Source organism: Plecotus auritus, assembly GCF_963455305.1.
Source record: "Plecotus auritus genome assembly, chromosome: 9".
Lineage (NCBI taxonomy): Eukaryota > Metazoa > Chordata > Mammalia > Chiroptera > Vespertilionidae > Plecotus > Plecotus auritus.
In genome coordinates, this window is record NC_137783.1 from 145,010,077 (window position 1) to 145,031,757 (window position 21,681).

General features: G+C 43.4%; 1 protein-coding gene across 1 annotated transcript; it reads left to right on the forward strand.

Moving 5' to 3' along the window:
- Window positions 1–424: 424 nt before the first annotated feature.
- On the forward strand, window positions 425–21,454 carry TRAF6 (TNF receptor associated factor 6). Its single transcript, XM_080641996.1, has 7 exons — window positions 425–700; window positions 6,394–6,711; window positions 10,303–10,453; window positions 11,604–11,762; window positions 14,010–14,081; window positions 16,422–16,499; window positions 17,587–21,454. The coding sequence occupies exons 1-7, from the start codon at window positions 426–428 to the stop codon at window positions 18,442–18,444; spliced, it is 1,911 nt and encodes a 636-aa protein (XP_080498122.1). The 5' UTR covers window position 425; the 3' UTR covers window positions 18,445–21,454.
- Window positions 21,455–21,681: the final 227 nt, after the last annotated feature.

Sequence of the window (21,681 nt, forward strand, 5' to 3'; positions counted from 1 at the left end):
TTGACAGGAAAAGGGGCGGTATAGCTGGCAGCAGTTTCAGGGGAGGGGGGAAATGTTTAATATATGAGCTTGCTTGCTTGGACTGGTTGAAGGGGAAGGACCAGGTGATAAGAGAGGATTCTGCCAATCATGAAAACTTTCTTGGCAAGGGAGGTGGAGTCTAGGAGGGATTTAAGAATTCTCGATGGTCAAGTGATCTAACCCAGTTAGGGGTTTCTCCTGATTGGATAAGGAAAGCTATAAAAATCGTTTTGATTGCTACTGTTGTGGCAGCTGCTCACCAGATCGCTCACCGTTACTGGGGCAGATCTCATCGCCGTAGTTTTGGGAGAGAAGCCCAGCCCCAGCCGGTGTTGACAGCTGGGCCAGCCCCAGCTCCAGGTTGACAGCTGGACCAGCCCGCGCATGCGCCGCAGCGCGCAGAGATGGAGGACCGCCGCCAGGGGACGCCCCGGCCCGGCCGCTCCTCCCCGCCCCCTCCCCGCCCCAGCTCCCGGGCGGGCAGAGAAGGCGGAAGTAGGGGCATCCGCGGCTGGGGTTTGGGCTCCCGGCGGTCCGGAGACGCGGGAGCGACGGCCTGCGGGCCGAGAGAGAGGCGTCCGGGCCGCCTCGGCTCGGAGCGCAGTGCCCGTTCTTTCCTGCTGCCTTGGCTGAGCGGAATCGTGCGGGCGGAGGAGGCGGCGGCCAAAGGACGAAAGCGGTGAGTCTCCTTCCGACGGCCCCCCGGCAGCCGCGGCCTCCCCTCTCCTCTCGCTTCCCGCTAGTGGCGGACGCCGCCCCCTCCCCTCTCCTCTCGCTTCCCGCTGGTGGCGGACGCCGCCCCCTCCCCTCTCCTCTCCTCTCCTCTTGCTTCCCAAGGGTTGGGGACGCCTCCCCTGTCCCTTCGCTCCCCCGAAGTTGGGGACACGTCCCGTCCCTTCGCTCCCCCGAGGTTGGGACGCCTCCCCCCTGTCCCTTCGCTCCCCCGAAGTTGGGGACACGTCCCGTCCCTTCGCTCCCCCGAGGTTGGGACGCCTCCCCCTGTCCCTTCGCTCCCACAAGTTGGGGACCCTCCCCTCAGCTCCCCAGGCCCGCGGGGACCTCCTTCCCAGCTCACCCCACTCCCGGGCGGGAACCCCGCTCCCACCAGGTCAGCCCGCACATTCCCCTTCCCGGCAAAGGCAATTGCCCCCTGGATTTTCCCGTCCCTCCGAGCCGATACAAGCTTAAAAAAAAAAAATCCCTTTACGTTTCCAGCCAGTCCCTCCGTCACTGTCATGGGAAAGCTATTTTTGGGTTCTCCGGTGAACTCGTTTGAGGTCCCAGGCAGCAAGTTTAAAAAAAAAAAAAAAAAAAAAAAGGTTAGGATGACACAAGTCTTCCTCCCCGCCCCGCGCCGCACTGTTCCAGCCGCGGGCGCGGAGCCCTTCCCGGTACTCGGCTTTAGCGGAACTCGGTCCGAGAGGTGGGACCGGCGTGAGTGCGAACAGAAAGCACCTAAAGCGCTGGCAGCTTGAATGTACAGTGTCCGCGTGTTTCTTTTGTTTCTCGGGAACTGCACATTACTGAACGTCTCGCTCCACAGCCAGAGAAACCAGAGAAACTCGTTCAGAAAGGCGACGTGTGGGCCCCGTGCACCTGGCCCCTTGGCGTTGGGTCCATTCCCCTGCGATTACTGGGGAAGGCGGAGGGGCTTTTCTGACCTTGGCGTTGGGGGCGGGGTGAGGACTCCGGCACTCCAGGGAGAAATGCATTTCAGGCCCTTGTTGCGCACGTTGATCCGAGTTTCAGCCTGCACACGCTGTATACTTCGCGGTATTTCAGGATTGCCACTTGAGGGTCTTTTGTTTGATAAAGATGCCGATCAATTTTTGGCCCCTGGGATTTTGAAAGAAATTGTGTGAACAAATAGTGCCTGCCCCTTGAATCTGTATTCAAAATCAAGACAGTTGACTGTTTGGCAGCATTTGCATCTGCAGGTCTTTGCATTTTAAGAATAGATTTTAAGGAGTAAAACAGTTCCTACCTAGTGTTCCTAAAGCTAACAGCAAATTAAAGGCATTTCTTTTTCTTTTAAAAAATATTTTAAATGAAATGTATTGGGATGACACTGGTTGGTAAGATTATGTAGGTTTCAAGTGTACATCTCTACAATACATGATCCGTTTGTTTTACATGGTTTTACTTTATGAGTCATATGTTTAGCTATGAATGAATTTCTGCTGACTTAAAATTGACCAATTCACAATATGACCTGTTGATTTCTTTTTTTCTTTTTTTTATTAATTTCTTTACTGATTAAGGTATCACATATTTGTCCTCATCCCCCCATTCCCATCCCAAACCCCTCCCCACGCATGCCCCCACCCCCCTGTTGTCCGTGACCACTGGGTTAGGCTTATATGCATGCATACAAGTCCTTTGGTTGATCTCTCTCCCTTACCCCCACCCTCCCCTACCTTCCCTCTGAGGTTTGACAGTCTGATTGATGCTTCCCTGTCTCCAGGTCTGTTTTTGTTCATCAGTTTATATTGTTATTTCCCCTAGATGAGTGAGATCATGTGATACTAGAAATACACTTATAAGAACCGAAAATGAGACAAGCAATAATGGTTATGCTGGGAGGCAAATGAATAAGTCTGTAGTGAGTTTCTTTCTGAGTCCCAATTTCAATGTCAAACAGTTCCTTATGTGTACATGTCAGCGATGATATTTCAGTTCTGGATGGTGGACAAATGGTGGTCATGCAGATCCGACCCTCTCTGGTTTGGTCCTGGGCAACCTGCTGCGACGCACAGCTGCTGACTGCTAGTATGGCGAGGTGTTGTCAGCATCTTCCATCTTTGGACTGTTTCTCTTCTGTCTTCATGGCTGGAGCAGTCCTGTCAATTGATTTCTTTAGCTTAGACATTTCTCTCATTAGCACCCTCCTGCCCTCACGCTGGGGCTGGGGGACCTGAGGCTGCACCCTCCCCCCCCACCCGCCCCAGCGCTGGGTGGGGGGACCTGAAGCTGCGCCCCCTGCCCGGCAGGGCTCAATGGGGGACTGGACGTGAGGCTGTGCTCTCCGCCCCGGGGGGTTTGACTGGGGACCTGGGGCTTGACCATGATGGGGCCGGCCGGGTCTGGGTCTCACGCAATATTGAGGCACACGTGCGTGGGCAGGGACTTTACTCTGCGTCCTGCAGCGCACCCCAGACTCTGACAGGAGGGAGATTTTCATATACATTTTACTAATTTTCTTTCATCTCTGACACTTCTATTATAGAGAAAGGGCAAATAGCAATATTAAAATATTTCCTCTAATTAATTCCCTTTTAATGTGCATGAATTTTGTGCAACGGGCCACTATTATGTAATATATTCCCAGATACAGATAGGTGGAATATGAAGTTTGGAAGGTAAAGAAACAGAAGACACGCAGGACAGTTCCCCTGAAATGATTGCTCTGGCTCCGTTATAATACGGCCCCACCCCTGTCATCTTTCAGAGCTTATGCAAAGCCAAAGCCTGCTTTGGGAGCAGCTCATGAGATGGATATCCATGGCACCATATAAAGTAAAAAGACTCCTAAAAGAGCATGTTTTCTGCATGGATGTTGGATCATGTTCTTCTCACGTCTATAGTGGACTCAAAGCACTTTCTATTCTTCCTTCGGTGCTAATTAAAATAGTGATTGTAGTGCCGAAACCGGTTTGGCTCAGTGGATAGAGCGTCGGCCTGCGGACTGAAGGGTCCCGGGTTCGATTCCGGTCAAGGGCATGTACCTTGGTTGCGGGCACATCCCCAGTGGGGGGTGTGCAGGAGGCAGCTGATCGATGTTTCTCTCTCATAGATGTTTCTAGCTCTCTATCCCTCTCCCTTCCTCTCTGTAAAATATCAATAAAATATATTTAAAAAAATAAAAATAAAAATAAAATAAAATAGTGATTGTAGTTAGGAAAGTGACTTTCACTTAAGTCATTATGCCATCCCAGTCTCTAAAAGAAAGGGAGGAAATGTTTTAACTTGCCAGAAAGAAAGGGTAAGCATACATACTGAATGGCACTCAAAATACTGTTTTAGCTTAACTTTTTCTTCGCAGTACAATTACGTGGGTCTGTCTATATACTGCAGGCACAGAGCATGACTATCTGAAAAAAAATTATTTGGAGGATATAGAGCTTCTGTGTTACTTCTTAAAGCATGAAAAATAATGCGAAAGTCAAATACATCTAGATTTTTAGAGTGCTCACTTTCATGTCAACACTGCATTCCTACAGTGGAATTCGTTTTAAGGAATTGTGACTGATTGACAGGTTTTCTTAATAACACATTTGCTATAAAAGGTCTCTTTAAATCAAAATACCTTCAACTCTTTCGAACTGGACTGCAAGAGGGCAGGATATAGACGGCCCAGTAAACTGAATTGTAACTCAACAGTTGGGCAGAAAAAGCAGACTTAGCTCACTCAGTAAGTTGCTTTTTTCTTCTGACTAGCACTTTGATATATTCTGTACAACTAAGCAACAAATACTAATTTCTCAAAGTGATTTTACTTTTTAAAAAAATAAGTGGTTAAAGATCCAAAAGATAAAAATACCTAGAATTGTCAAGGGCAGGGGTCGGCAAACTGCGGCTCGCGAGCCACATGCGGCTCTTTGGCCCCTTGAGTGTGGCTCTTCCACAAAATACCACGTGTGGGCGCGCACGTACAGTGCGATTGAAACTTCGAGGCCCATGCGCAGAAGTCGGTTTTCGGCTCTCAAAAGAAATTTCAATCGTTGTACTGTTGATATCTGGCTCTGTTGACTAATGAGTTTGCCGACCAACTGGTCTAATGTAATAAAAACAAAGGGAAAGAAATTTTAAGTGCAGCTTTATAGACATATTTGTCGCAACTCGAAGAGGCAAACATGGGTATAGTACAAAGTGCACAGGCTCTGGGGTCAGGTAGACCTGGATTTTCATTCCAGCTCTGTTATTGATTAGTTGAATAGTCCTCGACCAGTTACTTCACCTTTTTGAGCTCCGGGGTTTCCACTTTGCTAAAGGGGAGGGGGCAGTGAAATTACTGCATAAAATTACTCGGGAGAGCTGCACATAACAGTGACTCGTTCTTACTTCCAGGCACAGTTCTAAGTGCTTTCACATACCGGCACGTTGGTTCCTCTCAGTCATTCACCACTTGGCTGTCCTGCCCCTCCAAGCCAGAACAGGGCCTCAGCTCATCAGACTGTACGCAAAATCTTTCTGAGCAGAAGAAAAAGATACCTGTGGTGGCCAAAACAAAGATAGAGGATTGCTTTCGTAACCCACCAGGGGGATGATAGTTCATATTGAACCAGAGCTTGCGTTCTGTTTCTAGAACTGTAACTGGCACCTATTGGGAGTTTTCCACAGTCTACTGCAGAGACCTGGTCAATAGGCCATGAATTGCCTTTGGACATTAGTTTCTCACTCAATAATATCATATGATTTAGAGTTTGAAGGCGTCCCACAAAACCAGTAGTTTTCCATAGACAAAGGAAACCTCACTTGTTTTTCCTGTCAGATGATGAAACATAGTCACTTAACATGACTGAAGGCAAAAGGACATACAAATATACTTTTTCAATTCTGTTCTTTCTACACAATAGAAATCTCCACACTGAACATTTGGAAGTACTCATGGAATTTAGATCTAGAAGAAACCGAGATCCAAATGGTTAAATTGCACCAAATCACACACGTAATACTTGCACATGATCATCTAACCCAGGGATGGGGAACCTTTTTTTCTGCTGAGGGCCATCTGGATATTTATAATATCATTCGCTTAATATAATTCACTTAATATAACTTTATGTTGCTATGAAAGAAGCTCCTAGATTTATTGCATTTCGAGTCCCACCTGCAGTTGCCTTGGCAGGGCTGGACCAAATGATCCTGAGGGCCTTAAACAGCCCACGGGCCAGCTATTCCCCACCCCTGGTCTAATCCCTGGAACATTCATTGCTCCTCCGTGCGCTGCCTGCTGGTCCTACTGTTCCTTCAGCTCAGGATACTTGAGGGGACTTCAGCAGCATAATTAAGTTCTTCAGCAGATGCTTAATGAACACCTATTACGTGAAAGATCGTGTGCTGAGTACTAAGGATATGAAGAGTAAATTCTTGACTTCAGTCACAGGAAACAGAATTTAAACATAATTGTGAGATAGCTAAGTACTGCAACGGAGGTCATTTCTTCTTTTAACTTTACATTCTATCTACCTACTAGATCTTGAACTCCTTATTATAGATGCTAGTCATGAAGTAAAGCTCAAAAAACTTGTAAAGTTTTCCATAAATAAGATTAATGCAGCTTTTCTATATCAACGAAGAGGTGACCTGCCTCGATAAACTACGATGTATGTGTATGCACGTTAAGGCATTTTTTTCTTGCGATTTTTACAGAGTAATTGATAAGCTCGTTACTATGAGTCTGCTAAACTGTGAAAGCAGCTGTGCATCCAGCCAGTCTGAGAGCGACTGCTGCACGGCCATGGCCAGCTCCTACAGTGCTGCCGCAAAAGAGGACAGCGTGGGCGCCCCCGCCAGCACAGGGAATCTCTCCAGCTCCTTCATGGAAGAGATCCAGGGCTACGACGTGGAGTTTGACCCCCCCCTGGAAAGCAAGTATGAATGCCCCATCTGCTTGATGGCGTTACGGGAAGCAGTGCAAACACCCTGCGGCCATAGGTTCTGCAAAGCCTGCATCACCAAGTCAATAAGGTACGTGAGCATAAGAAAGAACTGTGTCCTCTAACAGAACCAAATACGGAGAACGATATTCCACAGGACACGGGGCATCCCCAGAGTAGTCTTATATGTAAACCTACTCAAGGAGAAAGATCACTGGACAGAAACTTGAGACATCTGCATTCTTACCCTAGTTCCTACTGTGGTATGAAAGGTAATGTCTGTCTTCTACCCTCCTCTGATCCCCACATAAATAAGTTCTCTATGCTTTAAGAAAATAACATAAGCCCTGGCCGGTTTGAGTCAGTGGACAGAGGATCAGCCTGCGGACTGAAGGGTCCCAGGTTCGATTCCGGTCAAGGGCACATGCCCAGGTTATGGGCTTGATCCCCGGTGAGGGGTGTGCAGGAGGCAGCCAATCAGTGATTCTCTCTCATCATTGATGTTTCTATCTCTCCCTCTCCCTTCCTCTCTGAAATCAATAAAAATATTAAAAAAAGGAAAGAATATAAAATAAGTACACCTTAAATGATAGTAGAGTATGATCAGCTCAACCATACAAAGAATGCTGACTCTATAATCAATCAGTGATGGTTTTAGCCACATTAAATTCAGTCTGTTATCTGATATCTATGGACAAAAGTAAAATAACTAGTATTTTTAAAGAAAGCACTAGTCGATGCCTCTACCTTTACAATATATCCAAAATTCAATCCCTTCTCACTGCCTCCACTGCTGCCACCCTGTTCTGAATCCCCATCAGCTCAGTCGCAGGCCTGCTTCTCGGAACCCTTGCCTTCCAGACTGTTCTCAGGGTAGCAGCCAGAGGGAACCTGGTCATCTCTGCTCAGAACATTGCAGCAAGTCATCTGCGTGTTAGGCCCTGTTCTTAGGCCCATAATCCATTTTCTGACCTCCTGTCCACTATTCTCTCCTTCCACCACGTCACTCTTTGCTGTTCCTTCAACATGCCAAGCATGCTCCTGCCTTGGGAATTGGCTTTTGCTGTTCTCTCTGTGGAACATTCTTTCTTCAGTTAACTGTCTAGCTAACATCTTTCACTCCCTCCAGTGTGGCTCAGATCTCACCTCTCATAGGTGCCCTGGCTGTCCTGTTTACACCACAGCATGCCTCCCCTCTGTCACCCCCCACACTCCCAACCTCTCTTACCCAGTTAGAAATAAGCTCCTTGAGAGCAGGGGTTGAGAGCTGTTTTATTTCTGGATATTTCCTCTGTGCCGGAAGTAGTGCCTGACACCCAGCAGTGTGCTCAGCACCATGGTTGCTTTAACTGAATGAAGGTATGTGGGAGTTCCACGAATGATTCAAGTTCATCTCCCAAGAAGTAAATACGTTTTACTTAATTCAAAAGTAGATGGGAATATTTTAGGTGACTAAGGAAGTAGTGGGAGTATTTTATGTTCTCAATAAATAAGCATCTAGTTATATCGGTGAAATGATTTGTAAGTAGGTAAAACTGGTTATTTACTAGCTTGCAGATTTTTCTTTCAACTTTTAAATAGACTTTTTTCTTTTCTCATGGTGTCCTTGTCTGGGTTTGGTATCAGGGTAATAAAATGAGTTTTGAAGTGTTCTTTCCTCTTCCATTTTTTGGAAGAGTTTAGGAACAATAGGTATTATTTTTTCTTCAAATGTTTGGTAGAATTCACCAGTGAAGCCATCTGCTCCTGGACTTTTGTTGGTTGGGAGGTTGGGAGGAGTGTGGGTTTTTTGGGAGGTGATTACTGATTTACTCTGTGTACTAGTAATCTCAGATTTTCTGTTTCTTCATGATTCAGTTTTCATAGGTCGTATGTACCATATTATGGATCACTGACTTTTTGTAGATAGAGAGATGTATTTTATTGTCACATGCCCCAGAAGATCATCTTTAGCAGTTTTTTAATAGCAAGATATTCATGAAAGTAATGGACAGTGGTCTTAAAAGGAAGTAAAACCCACAAAAGGAAGTCTGAGGCTTTCTTTTCCTATCTCCCTCTCAGCTAGAAATGACCGCTTACTTTGAGTCTAATGTTCTTACATGAAGGGCTTCAAACTTTCTCATCCATTATAATCATTCAGGAAATCAAAATACATGTTAATCCAGTTCCATTTGCTGTGGATAATGGTTTTCAGTTTACTTTGTAAGTTTGTTTTTTATTTTCTCTTTGACACCCATACCTTAGCTCTTAGGTATATATGTCAATAAATTTCTTTATAGTGTCCTATGCTTCTCATAAAAGATCTGACTGTACTAAGAACATTATTCTGACAGAAGCCTCATTAAAGATTGGCTGTCTTGCCAAAACCGGTTTGGCTCAGTGGATAGAGCGTCGACCTGTGGACTGAAGGGTCCCGGGTTCGATTCCGGTCAAGGGCATGTACCTTGGTTGCGGGCACATCCCCAGTGGGGGGTGTGCAGGAGGCAGCTGATCGATGTTTCTCTCTCATCGATGTTTCTAGCTCTCTATCCTTCTCCCTTCCTCTCTGTGAAATATCAATAAAATATTAAAAAAAAAAAAAAGATTGGCTGTCTCTCTCACCTTTATTAGTTCTAAGGCGTTTGATAGTAGACCCATTTTTTATCCACTATGGCAATTTCCGCTCTGGCTTACACACAGGAGTTGCTCAGCAAATGATCTGAGTGATTGATTAATGCTTCAGTAGTCTACCTGACCTGCCACATTTTGTGAGTGAAGATTAGACATCCCAAAAAGTTAAAGGGAAGGGGCAGACAACCAAACTTCCTGGGGATGGTTTTTCCCATCATAAGATGAAGTAACCACTGGGAAACCACTGGGAAGGAGGAAAGAGGTCCTTTAATTCCCCACTAAATTGTCCCCTAGACATAAAAACAAAGGAAAACTTGGGTTGTCCATGAGCCATTGAAGTGTTATTGGTATTACGAGCAGCGTATTTAGTCTATCTCACTAGCATGTTGTATAGCTGCTGACAGAACAGAGGCCTGCCAGACTGCAAAATCCCCATCCTTAACTTGACTTAATTAAGGACAAAGTAGGACTTTATTCAGTTAATTTTTCTCATTTTTTTGGTTGAAATCTATCCCACAGTCTAAAATCCCATAGTTTTTTTGGCCCTAGCTGGTTTGGCTTAGTGGGTAAAGTGTCGGCCTGTGGACTGAAGGGTCTCAGGTTCAGTTCTGGTCAAGGGCACGTGCTTGAGTTGCAGGGATTAGTCCCCAGTGCAGGAGGCAGCCGATCAGTGATTCTCATCATTGATATTTCTGTCTCTCTTTCCCTCTCCCTTCCTCTCTGAAATCAATAAAAATATTTTTTAAAATAAAAATAAATTAAAAAATAAAATCCCATAGTTTTTTATAGGTCACCAATGTGGTACTAGTTGTATTCATTGCATAAAAGAACAGTTCATGAACTGTCCATAAAAGGACAGGTGTTGGTTCTTTTTATTTGGGTGGGGGGAGGGTAATATTATGAAATATAATGTGTTAAATTATTTTCCATAGGAAATAATAAATGGAGAATGTGTATGTGGTGAGCTATACACATATATAACTCTTTTAAACCTGTAAAAGTTGTTTGTATTTTTTAATGTTAATATTTGCTTAAGTCTACTAAATGTATGTATCTTATTTGTTTCTTTTAGGGATGCAGGTCACAAATGTCCTATTGATAATGAAATACTGCTAGAAACTCAGCTCTTTCCTGACAATTTTGCAAAACGAGAGATTCTTTCTCTGATGGTGAAGTGTCCAAATGAAGGTTGTATGCACAAGATGGAACTGCGGCATCTTGAGGTATTAAAGTTATTTCTTAGCCTTATTAGCATCTAGGCAAGGCAGTTCCTAGAGAATAGACACTTCGCTGTGTCCATCAGCGTATTGTTGGTGCCTAGCATATAATTGCTTAGTGAGGTACCAACCCTTTCATCATCTATAATAATAAAAGCATAATTTGCTAATTAGACCGGACAGCCGAACGACCTTCCAGATGTCCTTCTGGACTAAGCTGGGGCTGCACAGGCCAAGGGAAGCCGCCACAGCTGCGAGGGCCAAGCCCCGTGCACAAATTTTGTGCCTCTAATTGGATATAAGTAGAAACCAGAAATTTCTTACTCCGTCTTCTCTGGACTTGCCAAATGATAATAAAGAAATCAATATTCTTTAAGTTTTGGGGTGAAGATTATTAACTATAATAATGAAGAGCATTTTAAATACGAGTGTCACATTTCAATCCCATAACTTCACTTATTTCTATCTTTTTGTTTTCAATCCTCACCCTAGGATAGGAAGGACACACACACACACCAATGTGAGAGAGAAACATCTATTGGTTGGCTCCTGTACACACACACACACACACACGCGCACGCACACACACACACACACACACACACACACACCCTCAATGTGAGAGAGAAACATCTATTGGTTGGCTCCTGTATGTGCTCCAACAGGGGATCAAACCCGCAACCTAGGTATGTGCCCTGACCAGGAAATCAAACCCTCAACCTTTTGGTGTATGGGACGATGCTCCAACCAACTGAGTCACCCAGCCAGGGCTGTTTTTCTCATTTTGAAATAAGCAACAAGTCTCATAGCCATCATCTTAGTACCCTCATACTTTTTTCTAAATTGTGCGTTTTATTATTGAGTAAATGGAGTCTTTCTATAACTTGAGATGAACTGAAGGAATCAGGTAAAAGAATTTGCTTTTAAATTAAATAAAGTCATGTTTATTTTGGTGGTTTTATGAGAAATTAAATATCGTTTATGATCTATTCGAAATTAAGTGTTTAAAACATATTTGCAAGTTGCCCCTTTTACTTAGCTCCTTGGGAAGGAGTAGCTGTTTTTAGAGAGAACAGTATATACTCTGAAGAGATTATATTTAGGAAATCTCTTAAAGATTAGCAGATGCTAATCAATTCTTTTTTCCTTATTATAGGATCATCAAGCACATTGTGAGTTTGCTCTTACGAATTGTCTTCAATGCAACCGTCCGTTACAAAAGTGCCAACTTAATACTCACATTCTCCAGGAGTGTCCAAGAAGACAGGTTTCTTGTAAGAACTGTGCTATGTCAATGGCATTTGAAGATAAAGAGGCATGTACTACTTGGGTTTCTTAATTTCTTCACTCCTTCTCAATTTGTTTTTATGTACATTTAAGGGCTTCACAGTAGATGAGGATGTTATTCCATTCCTGAGTCTATGTTATCAGTTGTGGGAAGACTGATTTTTAAGGAAGTTTAGTAAACCATTTTAGTGACTAAGTGTAGGGTTTATATTTGTATATCTTTTTTTAAATCATTTTTAAAAATACATTTTTATTAATTTTAGAGAGGAAGTGAGAGGGAGAGAGACAGAAACATCCATGATGAGAGAGAATCATTGATCGGCTGCCTCCTGCACGCCCCGCACTGGGGATGAGCCCACAATTCAGGCATGTGCCCTGACCGGGCATGGAACCGTGATCTCCTGGTTCACAGGTCAGTGCTCAACCACTGAGCCGCACTGGTCAGGCTGTATATCTTTCTTAGAAAACGTTGTTTGTACTACTTACCACCACAGTAGATCTGCAAGTAACAAAACCTTCCAGGAAAGACGAGCTGATCTACTTTCCTATGTGATATTTTAATGACCAGTCTTGGATTAGAGACAAACAAGTAGAATGATGCCTGTATAAGAATTATGCCTTACTCTTAATGGGATGTTAAAACTTTTATGGAGAATAAATTAAATTAAATCTCACAACGTGTGTTTTTTGGTGATAAATCACTGAGCTATGCACATATAATGAATTCACTTTTCTGGGAATATGTTACACTTCGATTAAAATGTTATCATTAAAAAGAAACTTCATGGCACCTGACAGCATCATGATGATAGAGCAGTTTTTTTCATATAACTATTAACATACTTCTTTAAACTTTATTTATTATACAGTCAAGTCGTGTTTTTCAAACATCTCTCATCTCAAACAGTTTAGTCCTTGACCAAGTTGTTCACAGAAAAAATGTCTGGGTTGTGGAACCAAACTTGGGTTTCCAACCTGACACTTTCATGCTGATACCTCAGCATGACAAAAAGTGTCTTTCAGGCAACAAAGGAGAGAATGTTTTGTGGCTGGCAGAAATCAACAATTAGCACAATTTTAAAACATAAAGAGGCCTTATTAAGAGTGCTAATGTTGCTAAGAGTGTGAAAGAAGCAATAATCACCGTCAATTGAAGAGGAAGAAAAACTGAACCAGCAACGATGCTGCATGCTGACCTGAAAGACATCCTGGACCCAATGCTAAAAGTGATTCCTTTAAGACTAGTAGGGGATCGTTTAATAAACTTAAGAAAAGCAGTGTATTTATAGATTAAACAGTACATTAGACATGTATTGGATGTAAGAAAGGTTAAAATGGAATCATTTGGGGGTCTGGAAAAGATTAATTCAATTTACATTATTTCTAATGGGAAAAAGTGATTTGGTTTTCAAACAAATTGCTTCTCGAACAGCCTTCTGGAACTAATTAAGTTTGAGAACCGAGGTTCCACTGTAAGTTTATCTTGGTAATTTTTCCTACTTTTTTATGCAATCAAGCATATTATACTCATTAAGTTGATGAGATATTCAAAAAACGTCAGCTGACTTCCTAAAAATGGGGAGAAGGCTGATGCATAACTAGAACAAATTGATGTTTTCCTAAACTTCAGTAAATTAAATGGATGTAACCTGAAAGTACGAACTCATTGTACTTTAGAAAACAAGGTTCACCCTTCCAGGGCCTGTGAGAATCTGAGCACCAGAGCCTCCTGCCCTAATAGTGCTCTGTTCTCTAACCCCCTAAGACCGTGGTTGGCAAACAGTGGCTCGCAAGCCACATGCAGCTCTTTGGCCCCTTGAGTGTGGCTCTTCCACAAAATACCACGGCCTGGGCGAGTCTATTTTGAAGAATTGGCATTAGAAGAAGTTTAAGTTTAAAAAATGTGGCTCTCAAAAGAAATTTCAATCGTTGTACTGTTGATATTTGGCTCTGTTGACTAATGAGTTTGCTGACCACTGCCCTAAGAGAGAGAATTAGATATAGTATTGGCCAGTGATGTCCAAACTAGTCACAGATGCTCTGCCTCCGGTTAAAAGAAGTGATTTCAAAGATTCTCTTTTGTGTACTGTATCCTTTTAAAGAGCTGAAACTCAAGATGTACTGGCAGAGAGAGAAAACAACCTTTACATATTATTCTCACTTTTTTATTTAACACACATCGATGTCCTTAATTTGTTTATAGTGAAAAATTACTTTTATAAAAATAGGGTTTTTTTTCCTCATGTTTTTCTTATATTTTTCTATTACAATTTAGATCCATGACCAGAGCTGTCCTTTGGCAAATGTCATCTGTGAATACTGCAGTACCATGCTCATCAGAGAACAGGTATAATGATTTCTTTTCATGAATTAATATTTCCATAATAGATTAAAGGAGTGAGTTCGGTTTTTAATTAAATCAATACGGCAAAATGAATACAGGTTGAAGAAGTGTTAGAACTCTGAAAATTTTTCATAAAATTAATAAATATGAACATTTCAGAAAACAAATACTCAGCCCTCTCTAAGTACTTAAAGTCATTAATATAATCTCCATGTTTATGTATATTTATACAAGTTCCAGACAAAATCAGGTAATTTTAAGATACAAATAATCAAAATTCCCATTTAAAGGAAAAAACACACACCTTAAATACACTGAGTGGCCAGATTATTATGATCTCTGAACACATAATAATCTGGCCACTCCATATATATATGTATATATGTGTATGTGTGTGTGTGTGTGTGTGTGTGTGTGTGTATACATATATATATATTATGTATATATGTATATATGTGTGTGTGTGTGTATATATATATATATATTAGAGGCCCAGTGCATGAATTCGTGCATGGGTAGGGTCCTACCAGCCTGGCCAGGGGGAGGGGACATGGGCGGTTGGCCAGCCTGCCTGCTGGTCGAACTCCTGGTCGAGGGGACAGTTTGCATATTAGCCTTTTATTATATAGGATATACACTGAGTGGCCAGATTATTATGCATTCAGAGATCATAATAATCTGGCCACTCAGTGTATATATTTACACACTACAATAAGGGTCATAGGTATCCAGAGACTAGCCAAAAGAACAATGAGGTAGAGGAGAGCAGGTCTGTCCAGTGGTAGAGCATTATTTGTCCCCATGGCCCCTGCGACACATTGAGAGATTCTGAGACTCCCAGGATCTGTACCCCTCTGTTCATTTGTCCTACAGACCACTGATGGGGCTGCGGCGGCAGTAGCAGTTACAGTAGAAAACTGCATTTACATTATTAATAGAGATAGGAAAATTCCATCTGATTGCTAGCTTCTGACATTTGGGGAATTTACCCACACAATTTGAATATTAGTCACTATTTATACACCCATGAAATCTGCAAACCCATTGATTACCTTACTAACTAGAAGCAAGCAAAACCTGTCACTCCACTAAACTTTTCCATTTGTCTAAACAGAGTCCTATGGTTTTTTTCCAATAGTCTTCATGTGAAGGTGTTAAACTTTGTTTTGCTTATGAAATCTCACCTCCCTGGGTTTTCTTTTTGCTCTGCTGTAATATTTAAAGGAAACCATGCAGCACATCTGAAACCTGGCAAAAATAAAACTTAATGTAGGAAAAAAAATCCTTGGTTAACAGAAAACCTAGGTTTTGACCCTGGTTGTGCCACTGACTTGCCGCTGATCTCTGGCAAGAAAGTTGAAATTCTAGATAAGGGATCAGCAAAGCAGCCTGCCAGCCCAATCTGGCCCACTGCCTGCTTTTATAAATAAGTTGTATTGGCACATACCCATGCCATGTGTCTGCATGTCATCTATGACTGGTGTTCTCCCACAGTGACAGAGATGAGTACTTGGGACAGAGACCATAGGGCCTACAAAGCTGAAAATATTTACTATCTGACCCTTCATAAGAAATTTTGCTATCCGCTGTTCTGGATGATGCAAAATTGAAAGATTGAGTTAAAACGTCTCTAATACAATTTCCGCTTGAAATATCTATGACTATAGCGAACCTAAATTTCTAAAGGGAATTTGGTAACCAGTTTCAAATATGATTCTCCATAATGGATCTTACCTTAAAAAGTGTTTTTAGAATCCCCAAAAGCTGACACATTCTTTGGAACTTTTATTAATGTGCTTATGAAATACTTCCTAACATCTGAGTCTCCCATTGTAGCCAAAACATGCCCAGGTTAACAAAAGGTAAGATTTGTGAAAGGGGGTCATGAGGGAAGTACCGGGTACAGTCCGTGGCTTTAATGTGCACAGTTGGGTGGTCCCCATTAAATGGCCTGGGCCACAGTGAGAGTCCTGGTGAAGTTTGCAGTTGAGGCTGACATCAGAAGGTGATTTTTCTTTAAAATGCCACTATAGCGTTCCAGTTCCCAGCAACAGGAACAAATTCATTTTCTTGAATTGCATTTTGAGTGATTTGGGGGGTGGTATGTAATGTTGGTATTTCCTTTTCTCTGTGACTTTTGGAAGTAAATACTATTTTAATCTTCGTGGGCTACCTAGTTTCTGTTGCAGCTATTCAACTCAGCCATTGTGATGCAGAGGCAGCCATAGATAATACATGATTTTGTTCATGTGAAATGTAAACCTTTATTTCAAGTGTGGTTTCATCAAACTAGAACATGATATGCAGGGAAAAACATTTTTCAACTTCTGCTTTGGTTTTCAGATGCCTAATCATTTTGACCTAGACTGTCCTACAGCCCCAATTCCATGCACTTTCAGTTCTTTTGGTTGCCATGAAAAGGTAAGGTGTTTCTTTTTTTTCTTTTGACTCTTGAATATAGATCAAGAAAATTCAGTTACATAGTGCAGTGGAGAATATTAGTGGGAATGGAGGTACCTGACAAGGTTTTATCTTCCTTAACCAAGGACACTTAGGAGCAAATGTTTACACATTCTAGACTGGCCTCGGTCCCAGTCCCTCTTCAATACACTCATAAAACTAAATAACCAGAAAATAACCCTAGCCCCTTTACACACACATTTTGGTGAATCAACATACTGAGGGACACATCTGAAGAGCTAATGAATATTCTGTTTGGTCCTTCCCAAAGACCTCCCCTAGGATTCCATCAGCCAAAGAGAGATTAAATAAAAACCTCAAGACAAAGGATATGGCATGCTTTCCCTCCCAGGAGCACGCCCACACCTTTCCCGTCCCCAACTTCTTCCACAGGCGTGCATCTCCTAAACCTCAAGGGACTCCCACAAGACTTGCACCAGGCGAGCGGTGGGCAGTGGCAGCTCGTCCCAGGCTTACCCCTTGGACCTGTCATCAGGGCCCCCATTTTCTCTGACTGCCCAGTGAGCTCACTCTGTCACTGTGACTTTAATTTCTCAGAGAGCCAAAGCAGCCCCACCGGGGCTCTCTCATGTTGCTTCCCGCGCCTTGTATCTTTGCTGTTTTTCTCCTAAACTCTAAGGGACCCCATGAGACTTGCAACCAGGGGAACGGTGGGCAGTGGCAGCTCTGCCCAGGCTGCCCTCCTGCACCGGTCTCCCAAGACCCCCTTTTCTCTGGCTTTCTCTCTCCTATTGCTTCTCCTGCCTTACGGGCCCCAGCTTGAATCAACATCCTCTCCAAAGCCACCCGGACTCCTGTTGTGAAATCTTTCCCTACACAAAGTCAGGAGCCCACACACTACAGTCAGACCCATCCTGGGCTCAGACCCTGTCCAGTAACAATAGGATCGAGAATATGGAGACAAAGAAGGTTGTAGGGGATTGAGTGAAGTGGTGACGTTACTTAAAACCTTTTATTTGGCGCGGCTAGGTCCCTTTCCCAGTCCCCAGTATCTGTTGCCAGCCTAAGGCTTGTGCTTGATTTTTAGATGCAGAGGATTCACTTGGCGCGCCACCTACAAGAGAACACCCAGTCACACATGAGAATGTTGGCCCAGGCTGTTCAGAGCTTAAACCTGGCGGTGGCTCCCGTGCCTCAGCGATATGAGTCTGCGTCTCTGCCTCGGGTCTCCTCTGGGTGTAACCCAGAGGCCTACAATTTTCAAGAAATCATTCAACAGCTAGAGGGTCGCCTTGTAAGACAAGACCATCAAATCCGGGAGCTGACTGCGAAAATGGAAACTCAGAGCATGTATGTCAGTGAGCTCAAACGCACTATTCGAACCCTTGAGGACAAGGTTGCTGAAATAGAAGCACAGCAGTGCAACGGGATTTACATCTGGAAGATTGGTAACTTCGGGATGCACTTGAAATCTCAAGAAGAGGAGAAACCTGTTGTCATCCACAGCCCTGGGTTCTACACAGGCAAACCCGGATACAAACTCTGCATGCGCCTGCACCTCCAGTTGCCAACCGCTCAGCGCTGTGCAAACTACATATCCCTCTTTGTCCACACAATGCAAGGAGAGTATGACAGCCACCTCCCTTGGCCCTTCCAGGGTACAATACGCCTCACAATTCTCGATCAGTCCGAAGCACCTATCAGGCAAAACCACGAGGAGATAATGGATGCCAAACCAGAGCTGCTTGCCTTCCAGAGACCCACAATCCCACGGAACCCAAAAGGGTTTGGCTATGTGACTTTCATGCATCTGGAAGCCCTAAGACAAAGAACCTTCATTAAGGATGACACTTTGGTAGTACGCTGTGAGGTTTCTACTCGCTTTGACATGGGCAGTCTTCGGAGGGAGGGTTTCCAGCCACGGAGCACGGATGCAGGGGTATAGCATCCCTCGTCTGTTTGTTTCCTAAAAGCCTCCTGGAGAAAACGGCCTTTTCTTGCCCTGTTCACAATGATAGCATGTAAACAGCAAAAGCAGCGGGGAAAATGGAACACCCACCAGTGAATGTGGTGAGGGAGGTCGCTCTTGTCACCTGTACTTGTTTCTGTTACAAATACCTAAAGCAGTTTTTCCCCGGGATCTACGGGTTCCATGCTTTTTCAGGTTTGTTACTACTGAAGTACCTGTGGCACATGGTAGCAGCTACTTGTCATTAGTATACCTCTTTGTTGTGCTTTCATGGGCCTTTTTCCAGAAAAATTCTGTCAAAAGCCCAGGGTTGGAGTAGCAAAGCTCAACTCTTTTAATAGTAATGGCCGTGCCTTAAAAGTTTAGCTTATTTTTCTAGTATTGTATGTAATATATTAAACTTGAGAATCACTACCGCCTTGTGCTGGTGCCAGTGGGAAGTTGCTACTATAAAGTTGAGTTCTCATTTTATTTGACCACCGGTAGCTTTCAGAGAATTTGAACGTTAGTGAATCCTTGGAAAACTTAAGTTCTCATTCACCCCCTTTCCCTCTGGGGTGTTACTAAGGCTATTCAGGAACCAGTTTAAACCCTGAATATTAACCTTACTTTTTTAGTGTCAGCATGTCTGTTGAAGAAATCTTGTTAAAGCCTTTCATTCTTCCTTGCTTGCTTACTTCTTCGAGGCTACAAAGTAGCATTTTCAGAGTTTAGAATGCCTCGGCTCAGTGTTGTGCTGTAAATCCCTTGATGTCTACTCAATGCAGAGCGAGTTCCACAGCCCTGCAGCTGTTCTCTGACGCTTAATGCTTGTAGGACAAGGAGAGGCACACGTAATTACCAACATAACAATTTAAAATGGCTCAGCTAGTCAGCTAATATGGCTTCTCAGTGGTGGTGACAAAAGCTGTTTGAAGCAGACGTTTTCAGCTTTTCTCAACACCCTCTGGTTTAGTTAAGTGGGACCAAATTGATTGGCAAAGAGCAAAATGTCTTAATACTTGGGAGATCATTGGTGCCAGCTGAGCAGTCACCAAACTAAGGTTGGAAGTTACAGTGTCACATCAGGACTTAGCTTGAGCAGTCGCCTTAGTCCAACAGTTCATACCTGAGGAGGATCATGGAGAATTTATTAAAGTGGCCAAGTGCTCCTCATAGGGAGAGATGACGTCTGTGCCATTACATACTTGTTAAAGGCCTCTATGTGTTAGTATCATGGTGACATCTCGTTCCCAGGGTGTCCTCCAACTAGTACGGGCTCTTCTCAGGAATCTAAGGGCCTTAGTACCTTGCCCCGATGCAGTTCGAGATGCTCCCCGGGATCGCCACCAGGGGTGCATGCTTACCCACTCCCAGAGCTGCCACTGTGCCCACCCACAGCCTCACTAACGGGGGCAAGGGGAAAGGGGTTGCTATTACTCCTATCAGTGGACTCTGTGGGAAAGAGAGGGCTGTGTCTCTGAAGTTAATTGTCACTGTGTGTCCAAGAGTTTAGAGAACACTGATTAAGGAAACATTTTCCCGACTGATGAAAAATAACTCAGCTATGCTGACCTACCCCTGCTGGAAGGTTCTGCAGTGCATTACGTAGTATGCAGTGTATTATGTGGTGCATAATAAAATTTTTTTAAGAAAGGAATCTAAGAGGACCCATACACTATTACAGTTTGCACAAGGTTGTTTAAAGTTGTGTGGCCATGAGAGATCGTTCTGTCTCTCCTGAGAAGCCATATCAGAGACCCCTGACCATTGTTTCAGATCAGCCTCAGAAAAAGCTAAGAACCATATGATTTCACTTCTGTGCGGGCTATAAAACTGAAACGCATAGACACAGACAGCAGTGTGGTGGTTTCCAGAAGGAAAGGGGTGGGGAAGCAGCAAAGGGTAAAGGGGGCCAAAGGTAGGGTGATGAGAGATGACTTGACACTTTGGGTGATGGGCACACAATGCAGATCATGTATCATAGAAATCTACACTTGAAACCTATATAATCTTATTAACAAATGTCACCCCAGTAAACTTAATAATTTTTTTAAAAAAAAGATCAGCTACAATTTCAAGAGGAAGCAAAGAGACTTTGTGGAGAAGAAAGGTTTCGGTTCCAGGCAGAGCCAGACTGGAAAGTCACTTGGACCTTTACCTTCCCTTATCTCTCTACCTTCCCTCCCCACCCACATTTAGGTTCCTGCCCTGGTGCGTTATGTTTTAAAATGAAAATCAAGCCCTAGCCGGTTTGGCTCAAGTGGATAAAGCATCAGCCCACAGACTGAAGGGTGGTTTGATTCTGGTCAAGGGCACGTACCTCAGTTGCAGGCTCCATCCCGGCCCTAGGGCCCATGCGAGAGGCAACTAATCAATGTGTCTCTCTCACATGGATGTGTCTCTGTGTCTCTCCACCCATCCCTTCCAATCTCTAAAAATCAATGGAAAAATATCCTCAGGTGAGGATTAACAAAAAATAATAAATGAAAATCAAGGTCATGCAGAGATCCTGTTCCCCAGTGCCATTGTCAGTACCCCCTGATCATCGACTAGGTGGCAGTGTGTGTCCCTAGCTACCCCGCTTTCCAACTGGCTTCTGAGGCTCATTGCAGCACCTCTCTCTCTCTCTCTCTCTCTCTCTCTCTCTCTCTCTCTCTCTCTCTCTCTCTCTCAGCAGGGACCCCCGGAACCCCTGCTGTCCCTGTGATTGTGTGTCAAAGAAGAAGTAATCATCGCGTTCCATTTACAAAGTAAATGCTGGTTATTTTTGTTGCCTACCAAAAAGTCTGAAGGAAATATACGAAACTATTTTTGATGGCTTATTTTCTTTGTGCTTCCTTGTATGTTTTACATTTTCTATAATAAACATGTACTTTTACCAGAAAAAATTAAATGTTGCCACAAAACATTCAACCTCACCAAAAAAGGAAATGATATTTAAAAGCTTCCTGGTCTGGTCAAATATCTATTAAAAGCGTGGCTGTGCATTAGGTGCTGAGGAGTCATTTCCTGCTTTGTTTTTTTTTGTGTGTGTGTGTGTGTTTTTCTTCTTTTTTTTCCCTCTACTCAGGAATCTTAATCCAAATAGTAACGGGTGTTTTTAATCTAACTTCAATTTCTAGCTCCAGGTTTCCTATTTGTAAAATGAGGAGTTGGATTAGATGTTTCTAAGGTCCACTCCAGCCATAAAATTCTGCTTTAAGACATTACGTTCTAACTAGCAGCATATCA